Source organism: Rhinopithecus bieti, unplaced genomic scaffold (genome assembly GCF_001698545.2).
Source record: "Rhinopithecus bieti isolate Rb0 unplaced genomic scaffold, ASM169854v2 scaffold_5476, whole genome shotgun sequence".
NCBI classification, from domain to species: domain Eukaryota; kingdom Metazoa; phylum Chordata; class Mammalia; order Primates; family Cercopithecidae; genus Rhinopithecus; species Rhinopithecus bieti.
Genome location: NW_016805433.1, coordinates 3,970,546 through 3,982,400, shown reverse-complemented (window position 1 = coordinate 3,982,400; position 11,855 = coordinate 3,970,546). Strand labels below are relative to the sequence as shown.

The 11,855-nt window shown below is 40.4% G+C and overlaps 1 protein-coding gene across 1 annotated transcript in view; it reads left to right on the top strand.

Annotated features, from left to right (window-relative positions):
• The first annotated feature begins 729 nt into the window (after positions 1 to 729).
• The window catches only part of GLIPR1 (GLI pathogenesis related 1), a 23,908-nt gene continuing 12,782 nt past the window's right edge, over positions 730 to 11,855 (top strand). Inside the window, exons 1-3 of the mRNA XM_017872522.1 lie at positions 730 to 1,108; positions 1,906 to 2,151; positions 10,440 to 10,552. Coding sequence (XP_017728011.1) covers positions 935 to 1,108; positions 1,906 to 2,151; positions 10,440 to 10,552 — 533 coding nt within the window. The 5' untranslated portion in view covers positions 730 to 934. The remainder of the gene's footprint in view (positions 1,109 to 1,905; positions 2,152 to 10,439; positions 10,553 to 11,855) is intronic.

The window sequence follows — 11,855 nt, the reverse complement described above, 5'->3', positions numbered from 1 at the left end:
TCCAATAGCCCCTGTTGTAACCATCCTTGTCGTCACCATCTCACAGCTCTTACCACTGTGAGCTCCTTGGGGCCAGTGACTGTGTTTTTCTTTCTGTGTTACTAAGGTGAATATACAAGGCATGAATTTAATATTAGCTAGTTCATTTGGTCCTGCCGAACCTCTATAATTAAGGAAGCAGAAAAGGTCCCATAGCCTCATTCAGTAGGCGACTGAGGTTTTGAGAGTTTGGTATCCTGTCCAAGGTCTTACAGCTAGTTAGAAACAGAAACTAAATTCTCAACTTGAGTACTGTATTCTTTCTAGTATTATCTCTCTCAATCCCTCCCTACCTCCCTCTCTCTCTCTCTCACGCACGCACACACACACACACACACACACACACACACACACATACACACACGCTTACATGTTTCTACCATCGTGAATGAATTCTAGGTCACATTTATGATATTAACCAGATATTCCAACCACTATGTGTTGATATGACTCTAAAAAGAAAAGGATTTCTGAAAGCATTTTGCAAAGCATTTGTAGAAGTAAGAGATATGTTTTCATTTTATCACCACAACCTCCATGAAAAATTGGAGACTATTATTCCTGGAGACTTCAGAATTTTCTTTGGAAATATCCCCCAATTCAAAAGGAAGTCTGACACAGCCTCATAAAAATCTATGTCGTAATAGGTGCTGTGTCACTGAAAACCACTGAAAAGACAGGGTAGGGTTAAGAACACAAAGTGAGCTGCACACCATATATGGAGAAACCCGTTTCTTAAAACTAGTGATGAACTCATGCTCTGTTCTGTTTTCTCAAAGCTGAAGTCGGCTAGCTTTGCAAAGCTGCGGGCTGAGCACTCAGGAAGGCAATCACACTGTCAAAAACTGGGGCGGCTCTGCACTGCAGCCTCCCAAGGCTCCATGCCAGACAAAGCATGTGTGCCACACTTGCTACAATAGCCTGGATGGTTTCTTTTGTCTCCAGTTATTCACACACAGCAAATATTTTGCCAGATATCGAAAATGAAGATTTCATCAAAGACTGCGTTCGAATCCATAACAAGTTCCGATCAGAGGTGAAACCAACAGCCAGTGATATGCTATACATGGTAAGGAAAATATCATTAATTGTGGTGTCAGTCAGTCAGAAACAGCTAATGTGTATTGACTTTGGTGTTAATGCCTTCGTAATCCTGAATGATTTTTTTTCATTGTGATTAATGTATGCAGTAAATTCACAATCTGTGATCAAAACACATCCAGTTTAGCTCTGTCTGCTCAACTGTTGTTGTAAGCAAGTGCCACAGCACATTTTACTTCTCTTTTTGAACATTTCCTGTTTTCTGATTTTCAGTGGATTTTACTTCTCTTTTTGTTATTTTCTTCCATGTTAATTTTTGTGATTTTGTTTGTTTTTGTTTTATTGCCTCTAAATTTACTTTTTTTGTTGCTGACAAAGTACTGAGTTGCTCAGGAAGGCAGAATAGCATCTGGGGAAAGGATGGGATTTTGGTTCAGTAAGGCTTGGGATTGAATTTCAGATCTGTGGCTTTAAGCTGGTTTTTAACCTTTCTGAACTTCTTAGGATATGGGCTACTGTGGTTATGGAATAATATTGTGAAACACGGCACACACTATTTTGCCCATAATTAGCCTTCAGTGAATTGTCAGTTTTCCTCACCTAGATTCTAAATTCCATGAAACTAAATCATCACGTTTCCTACCAACCCTACTCAGTGCTTGAAGACCATAATTTATAGAGGATTCATATGCAGTGGTATTTTCTCTCCTTATCTCACCTTGTTTTCCATTAAAATTCCCACTGTACTCACCCCAGTTACATTGTAGATGAGCCCCCTGTTATTTAAAATTTGACCCCCCTATTGTTTAATGTTTATTTTTGCAGACTTGGGACCCAGCACTAGCCCAAATTGCAAAAGCATGGGCCAGAAATTGCCAGTTTTCACATAATACACAGCTGAAGCCACCCCACAAGCTACACCCAAACTTCACTTCACTGGGAGAAAACATCTGGACTGGGTCTGTGTCCCTCTTTTCTGTGTCTTCCGCCATCACAAACTGGTATGACGAAATCCAGGACTACGACTTCAAGACTCGGATATGCAAAAAAGTCTGTGGCCACTACACTCAGGTAAGTATCTGCCCTATATTTTCTAGAAACTGTCTTTTCAAGTGTGAGGAGAAAATTGTACTATGAGGTTAAGAAAATATATAGTATGCTAGTATACCTGTAAATATAAGGGAGTTACAGACTTACTTTAAAAATAATAAATAGAACAGACTCCAATAACAGAGAAAATAGTGCTTGAAAAGTTTAGTTGTGTGAACTAAACACATAATAGGTAATATGTGAGGCCCACACACCTGGACGGGCTTTGAACAATTCCTGTAACAGCGATTCTCCCATAGGACTTTATTCCATTTGTGAGAAATCAAAGAACCTTATGAGTGAAAGGATTTTCAGGTTCCAGCTGGCATAAGTTTTAAGTGAAATTTGAGGCAGTTGTTTTGGGACTATAAAATTGGAAGAAACAAGCCTCTCAGACAGAAACATCAATAAGAACTGATGCTTCCACAATCTCTCATTCTCTCAAACGTCGACTGAAAACCTACTGTGTGCCATGCACTATGCACCACACACGGTGCTACACAAGGAGGGAGAAAAAGTCAGTCCCTGGCCAACAGAGAGGCCAACGTGTAAACTTATATGAACCATTCTGAGGGTATTCTGCCCCCAGAATCCACATTATTAGTCCCAATAGCCACATTCAGAGCCACCCATTGAGGGTTTTTTGTTTGTTTGTTTATTTTGTTTTGTTTTGTTTTTTACTCAAGCTGATTCTGGCTCCTAACCCTACTTCACATTTGCAGAGTGATGGAAACAACTCTCTAGGGAGCATCTGTCGTAATCGTCTTCAGACACTGCCTTCCTCTCCTGGCCACATTTTGTTTATTTACTGTCACTTCCTGGCCATCCTTGTCAAACCAATAACTTACGGTACTTAACCTATAATTGACTGTTTTGGGACACAAAAAATCAGTTGAAATGAGGTATGAAGGCAAAAACGTTTCTATCAGGGCAGTTACATTGAAATATTAGGTGGTTTTAAGAAGCAACATGCTGTTAGAAAAACTCTCTCACTCCAGCTCGGCCCTACAAAGCCTGTGATCTCATTCGTGCTGTTACAGATGAACCAAGTTTGGTGCAGTTACAAAAATTTAGTATTATAAGAGTAAAATGAATTTCTCCTAAATCTCTCTCATAAACCAATTTTGGTTTACGTTTACAAACAAATTTAACCAGGAAACAAGTTTCCTTGGATTACAACAAGACCTAAGGGAGAAGAAAGCTAAATCTAGATTGCCTATAAGTGGTACTTGGTACTGTTATGCATTGCATTATTTAAATACTCAGAAATAATTGTCAGTTTGAGGGTGCCTACTCTCATTTATTTATTAGTCAGTGTTTAAGCTTCTATCCTATAACAGACACTAGTGATATGTCTTAGTCTAGATTCTTGGAAAACAGTCCCTGAGACAATAGTTTATGAGCTAACATTTTATTGGGGTACAATCTTGGAGAAGTGGAAGTGAGGAGAAATAGGGAATGAGCCAGGGAAGGAGGACAAATACAGCTGGAAATGGTCCCTGACCCTCAGGAATTGACCTTTTGGGAGAGACTTATGTGTAAAAGGATTATGACAGTGTTTGGCTAGTACAATTTAGAGAAGCTGACAAAGTACCATGTGAGCAAGGAGGACAGCAACTTATCCAGCCAAAAGGAAGTGTAAAGCGTCACACAGCAGGAGACATGTGAATTGGTACTTGAAAACTGAGTGGGAGTTTTCAGATGAAAAGGAAAGGGAAGAGAATTCTCAGCAAGGTGTGGAAAGTATACAATGTGTATGAATGGGCCTGGTACTTTAGGTCAATGGCAAGTAGCTCAGCATGCCAAGTACATAGAGGTCAAAAGACTGTAAAATTGACAACAGACTCCTAAACCACGCTCAATACACAAGTTAAGGCACTCCGTGTTCACCATTCCAGGAAATCAAAAGAAGAGAAAACTTGAGTTTATGTCATAAATGCCCGAGATTTCACAGATGACCCTCCCAAAATTAACTGAGCTTACTCGTGAAATTTCCCCTTACATCTAAGGGAAAAAAGGAGGGCTAATATTTTGGTCATGAGAAGATTCATTTTCTAAAACCCAGTCCCATACTTACAGATATTAAAACCCAAGCTCAGTGATCCTAACATAAGTGATCCTCTTTAAGAGACCACTACATTCTACCCCCACTTCAGAAGAGGGACACTCATCATGGGAGAATGTCCAAGAATCCCCTGGACTGGGAAGATAGAGCAGCAGCAACCACTTTTTAAATGGGCATAGTGTTTAGCTCTCTACATTGAAGACCTCATTCAATTATTACCACAAATCTATTAAGGAGATGTTAATGGTATTACCCACAGGTGAATAAACAGACTTAGGTTAATAAGTTGTTCCCCTGATGTCATTTAGCTAGTAAGAGGAAGAGTTGAGGTTCAGATATTAGATAAGTTGGAAGACTTAACTAATAAAATATGTATAAATTATCTAATAAAATACTAGTATTTAGTAGGCATTGAACAAAGGGTAGATCCCTTACATGAACTGGTTTTCCAGCAATTATAATGGAAGAAGGATCCGATAGCTAGGTGAAAGACTATCTGTTTTCATCATGGCAAGAAATCTTCCTGGGGGACTCAAAACTACTCAATTGCTGTGTTAAATTCATGCTGGACAATTACTTTAAGTAGATATTACAACCTCCTACTTATCCTCATCTTCTCTTCAAAAATCAAGCTATTTGCAGATTTTGGCTGATGATGGGAGGTTGTACAGAATAAAGAACATAGATTTAGACCCATTATCTCCTCACAAAATGTATGATATTTCATGATGTGTTCATTCAACACTTCAGCTTTATCTTCACTGGAGATAGACTGACATGAGGAAAAATGTTGGTGTATAAAATGGAAGATGATTCAGATTCGACATTCTGTTGCTGACAGTTCAGCTTTATAAAGTTTAGAAATAGTTTAAGTGGGGGGGGAGGAGGGAGGGATTGCATTGGGGAGTTATACATGATATAAATGATGAATTGATGGGTGCTGACGAGTTGATGGGTGCAGCACACCAACATGGCATAAGTATACATATGTAACAAACCTGCACGTTATGCACATGTACCCTAGAACTTAAAGTATAAAAAAAAAAAAAAAAAAAAAAAAAAATAGTTTAAGTATCTGGGCAGGGTAGATTGCTTGGGTTTGACAGTGCCAGGATTTCCCACTAGATGGCACTACTGATCTTATTTTAGTTTTTCTCTTCTTGCCTCCTCCTACCCTCTTGACCTCTTTACTTTTATATGCTCATAGAACCATGGAAATGTGACATGTTTCATAATTTCTGTAGTAGGTTTCATATATGTTACAGTGTTACCATACTCCTGATAATGAACCAGAAGAGCTCATACCAAGAACTGAAAGGGAAAGATGCTGGAAAGGGGTTGTGGGCCTATAAGGGAGACATCTTCCTCCCCTCTGGGTTCCCCAGGTGTAGTGCTTTTGTAAGAAAGGCTTAAAGAGTGGTTCCTGGTTCTGAAGAGCTTGCTAAAAGAGAAAGCACTCTAAAAGCATCTTGCTGAGGGCATGGACTGTCTTCACAGTATTTCATGGCCAGGCAGAATTAGGTTCCAATCTTTTACCTACAAAAGTAAGAGCAATAACACTTATTTATTGAGTTGTTATAAGGATTAAACATGATGTCACATGTAAAATGCTTAATGGTACACCTAAGTTCTCAAAAATGAGTAGCTCTTATAATTATGGGGTTTTTTTTTCTTTTCTTTTTTTGTTTTGCTTACTATAGTAAGAAAACATACAACAGAAACCTGCCTGATTAAAAAAAAAATTAAAGTGTTAAGAATTTTTTTTTTTTTTTTTTTTTTTTTTTTTTTTTTTTTTTTGGGACGGGGGTTTGCTTTGTCCCCCAGGCTGGGGTGCAGTGGCCGGATCTCAGCTCACTGCAAGCTCCACCTCCCGGGTTCTCGCCATTCTCCCTCCTCAGCCTCCTGAGTAGCTGGGACCACAGGCGCCCGCCACCTCGCCCGGCTAGTTTTCTGTATTTTTTAGTAGAGACGGAGTTTCACCATGTTAGCCAAGATGGTCTCGATCTCCTGACCTCGTGATCCGCCCGTCTCAGCCTCCCAAAGTGCTGGGATTATAGGCTTGAGCCACCGCGCCCAGCCGCAAGAATTTTTAAGCATAAGAAACTTAGTGGTAAGGGAATGACACAAAAACATTTGCTGAGTGCTTGCTATGTTCCAGAAGCTCATTTAAAACTTCAAAATAGGCCTATGGAGTTGGTATTATTATTATCCTCATTTAATAGATAAGGAACCTAAGACCAAGGTCACACTGTAAGTGGCAAAGCTAGAATATGAACTCAAGCCTAGTGGCTCCAAAGCCCACAAATTTAACCAAAAACCAGAGTGCCCATGAAGCTTTTAAAAAGAGACCGACTTGGAAAGATAGATAAACTGTGCTACATCCATGTAATAAATATTACTCAGCAATAAAAAGCAGTGACTACAAATGAATACAACAAATGCTTATACTAAGTGGAAGAAGCCAGATCCAAAAAGCTATATTTAGACTGATTCCATTCGTTTAACATTCTGGAAAAGGCAAAACTGCAGAAACAGATTAATGATTGCTGGGGTCTGGGAGTTGGGGTTGACCACAAAGGGGCTCAAGGGAACTTTCTGGGGCAATAAAAATATTCTATATCTTGAATGTGGTAGTGGCTACACAACTGTATTCTTTTGTCAAAATTCATAGAAATGTACACCTAAAAATCATAAATGTTATTGTATATTATACCCTAATAAACCTGACTTTAAAAAAAAAAGAGGCCAACTAAAGCGCACCAAATGAATGGTAACTAACATTCGCACACTTCTGAGGAAAAAGTATTAAAATGGGGAAGGGATCCAAAGATTAAGAATACTTTTGATATAACAATGCTACAAAAGAAAGTGCTCAAAGACCAAAGGATAAAAATATAAAATGAGTCAAGGTGATAGTAAAGGAATAAAGACAACACTGAACACAGCATGCATGGGAATCACCTCAGGAACTTGTTAAAATGCAGACTCCAAAAGCAACTCCAGTGACTGGCATTCAGTAGGTCTCAGATGGGCCCAAGATCATTTTAAACAAAGCACCCTAGGTAAAATCACTTTGAGATATATGAATAAAATTAAGAAATTTTAAAAATAAAATAAGACTGATTAGAAAGTAGAAGTTTAAGGATCAAACCTGAGGATTAACAGCCCTCATAAAGCTGGGCTTTCTCAGTGAGACAGAGGCCTTAAGCTGATTCATTGCCTGTTCAGGCTGGAGTTTCCTACAGGGGGTTCCTGGGGATAAAGAAATGTTTCTAGGGAAACACCGCTTTTAGATCATGGAGTAGGGAAGTACACTCTCCCTTGCCAAAGGAGGGTACCCTCTCCAGTTGCCAAACCAAGGAGAAGGCAGCCCACACTCTGCCCAGTATCTCCCTAGTCATGTCCCTACCTCTACCACACCTTTAAATCTTGGAGAAGCTGAGACTCCAACCTCAGCTCCCCTCTTGCCTCACTTCCTACTCTCCCTCCAGGTGTTATGGGAAAGGGGTCGGGATCCAAACCCCAAGAGAGGGTTCTTGAATCTCAGGCAAGAAAAATCAGGGTGAGTCCGTAAAGTGAAGGCAAGTTTATTAAAAAAGTAAAGGAATAAAAGAATGGCTACTCCATAGACAGAGCAGCGCGGAGGGCTGCTGGTTGCCCATTTTTATGGTTATTTCTTGATCATATGCTAAACAAGCAGTAGATTATTCATGCCCTCCCTTTTTAGACCACAGGGTAACTTCCTGATGTTGCCACGGCATTTGTAAACTGTCATGGTGGGAGTGTAGCAGCGAGGACACCAGAGGTCACTCATCGCCATCTTGGTTTTAGTGGGTTTTAGCTGGCTTCCTTACTGCAATCTGTTTTATCAGCAAGGTCTTTGATCTGTATCTTGTGCTGACCTCCTATCTCCCCTGTGACTTAGAATGCCTAACCATCTGGGAACGCAGGCCCGTAGGTCTCAGCCTCATTTTACCCAGCCCCTATTCAAGACAGAGTTGTTAGGACCCGGCGTGGTGGCTCACGCCTATAATCCCAGCATTCTGGGAGGCCAAGACGGGCAGATCACCTGAGGTCAGGAGTTTGAGATCAGCCTGACCAACATGGTGAAACCCCATCTCTACTAAAAAAAAACAAAATTAGCCAGGCATGGTGGCACATCCCTGTAATCCCAGCTACTTGGGAGCCTGAGGCAGGAGAATCGCTTGAACCTGGGAGGCGGAGGTGGTGGTGAGCCGAGATCGCACCATTGCACTCCAGCCTGGGCAACTAGAGAGAAACTCCGTCTCAAAAAAAAAACAAAACAAACAAACAAACAAAAAAAAAAACACACCACCAAGATGGAATTGCTCTAGTTCCAACACCTGATACAGGGAGCGAATTTCATTTATTTTTAAAGTAAACTCTTCGTTTTCTGTAGCCACGCTGGCTTTGCTTTCAGTTTTGTCAATGGGTCAGCCCCACCCTAGGTTCACACAGGATGCTGCCCTCTGCTGGAGGACTCCAGACCAGCTCATCCCAGCTCTAGCTCCACCTCATTTCTTCAGAGTAAGGCACCGTGCCACATTTGTCCTTAGCATCTTTCACTTCCTATTCACAGTGGTTAAACCCTCGCCTGATGAATTTCATGACTGCTTTTTTTCTAAGTTTTGTGAACGTACCCACTGGTTCTAGCTCATTCATTTTTGTGTCCGCTGTATTTAGCACAGTTCTTATGACAAAATTGTTCAAAAACTTGAGTATAAAATAATTTAAAATGTAATTGGGTACTGCTGTAAAAAGGAGTGCATTTAATTGCTGGCTGTATCCACCTTTAAGCACTCTTCTTTAGGCTTTTGTGACACCAAACACTCTTGGTCAAGATGGGCTATATAATTTAATTTGTGGAGCCCATTGCAAAATGAAAATGTGGAATCTTTTGTTCAGAAAGCAAGGGGAAAGCACCACTAAAGGTGCTAAACTATGTGACAGCACTGACCTAAACCAAGCATGGGGCTCTTTTGAGTGCTGGATCCCAGGTAACAGTACAGGTCTCTCTGTTCTTGGTTTCCCTCCTACATCACTGACCACTCCTTTTCAGTCTGTTTTGCAGGCTGGTTTTGTGTTTGCTCTCATTATCCCAGACTCTCATTTACTTGATCTATTATATTTGCCTGTGTGATTTAATCTTGCCCCATGTTTTCCAGATTTACATCTCTAGCCTTACCCTGTCCTCTGGACTGCAGCCACCAAGTCAATCTTCACTTGATGTCTATTAGGCATCTCAAAGTCAACAAGTTCTGAACAAAACCCCTGCTCATGCTCCCACCTACCCTCCTCCTTCCCTAGTTTTCTCCATCTCAGTAAATGTTTCTCAGGCCCCAAACCAAAACTTTATCTCTTCCCCTTTTACCCTACACTCAAAAGCAAATCCTTTTAGCTTTACCTCTAAGCTGAGCCATGAACCTGATTCATTCTCGGGAACTCCACTGGCATCACCTATGTGTGAGTCACTATCTTTTCATTCTTGTACCATTGAAACAGCTTCCAAAATTACCTCTTTCCTGTTTCCCTTGCTCTTCTCAGTCTGTTCACTTCGTAACCACCAAAGTGATCTAAAACACGAAAAAGTACATAGCACTTACAAGAATCTCCGCGATCGGTTTCTCTGCCTTTGACCTCATTGCTTACAACTCTCCCCAACTCATCAGATCTTGGCTTCACTTGCTTTCTTCGTGCCATTTTATAATGCCAAGCAAATTCCATCTCAGGGCCTTTCTCCCTGGTGTTCCCTCTGCTTGGAATGCTCTTCCTCCATTGTTTAAGTTTCCCGAATGTGTGTCCTGAGTGCTGCATCCTCATCATCCAAGTCTCAGTTTAAATGCATCCTCTTCAGAGATGTCTTCCCTGAACAACCAAGTTAAATCAGCACCACCTCACCAGCAATCACTCTCTATTGCATTACCCTGTTTTATTTCTTCATTGTACAGTCAAAAATTATCTTATCGTTTATTTCATACACTTCCTCCCCTTTATTTCATACACTTCCTCCCCTCGAATAATAGTAACTACAGGTCTATCCAGCTGATTTCTGAGCATCTAAACCTTCCTGGGTTTTAAGCACTGTAACTAGAGTGGATATACCTCACCATGTTTATGAAGACCTAGTCATACCCAATGTTTATCTTATAGTTTCTCTCTGTTAAAAATCCTTATTTCCTTTCAGGTTGTTTGGGCAGATAGTTACAAAGTTGGCTGCGCAGTTCAATTTTGCCCTAAAGTTTCTGGCTTTGATGCTCTTTTCAATGGAGCACATTTTATATGCAACTACGGACCAGGGTAAGTGCCTGAATCAACCGGTTTATAGTAGACGCCCCCCAAAAAAAACAAGAAAAAAATTATTTTAGCAGTATTCCTCTTCATTATAGAAAATCTGGATAATAAAGTATAAAGAAAAAAATAACATAACCCTTAATTCCTCTGCCCAGAGATATATTTCATTAACATTCTGGTACATTTTTCCTGGATAGAGAGAGAGTGTGCATCCTTTATATATACTATCTAAATACATACGCACACATTCTTAAGAGTGGTAAGACTAAGGCCGGGCGCGGTGGCTCAAGCCTGTAATCCCAGCACTTTGGGAGGCCGAAACGGGCGGATCACGAGGTCAGGAGATCGAGACCATCCTGGCTAACACGGTGAAACCCTGTCTCTACTAAAAAATACAAAAAAACTAGCCAGGCGACGTGGCGGGCGCCTGTAGTCCCAGATACTCGGGAGGCTGAGGCAGGAGAATGGCCTAAACCCAGGAGGCGGAGCTTGCAGTGAGCTGAGATCCGGCCACTGCACTCCAGCCTGGGCGGCAGAGCGAGACTCCCTCTAAAAAAAAAAAAAAAAAAAAAAAAAAAAAAAAAAAAAAAAAAAAAAAAAGAGTGGTAAGACTAAAATGTTTGTCAGGGACATAAATTGCATATGGTAATAAAATACCACAAAGTGGAAGAACTGATGTTATATTCATTGGTTTATTAAAACCTTGGCAATTTTATTCAATTTTCAAAACAATTAAATTCCTCAACTTATATAACCTATTTCATTTACTTTTGACAGTTGTTTTTATTTTTTTTTTTACTTTTTTATTTTTTATATTTTTTTATACTTTAAGTTCTAGGGTACATGTGTATAATGTGCAGGTTTGTTACATATGTATACTTGTGCCATGTTGATGTGCTGCACCCATTAACTCGTCAGCACCCATCAACTCGTCATTTACATCAGGTATAACTCCCAATGCAATCCCTCCCCCTTTCCCATAATAGGCCCCGGTGTGTGATGTTCCCCTTCCAGAGTCCAAGTAATCTCACTGTTCAGTTCCCACCTGTGAGTGAGAACATGCGGTGTTTGGTTTTCTGTTCTTGAGATAGTTTGCTGAGAATGATGGTTTCCAGCTGCATCCATGTCCCTAAAGGACACAAACTCATCCTTTTTTATGGCTGCATAGTATTCCATGGTGTATATGTGCCACATTTTCTTAATCCAGTCTGTCACTGATGGACATTTGGGGTGATTCCAAGTCTTTGCTATTGTGAATAGTGCTGCAATAAACATACGTGTGCATGTGTCTTTATAGCAGCATGATTTA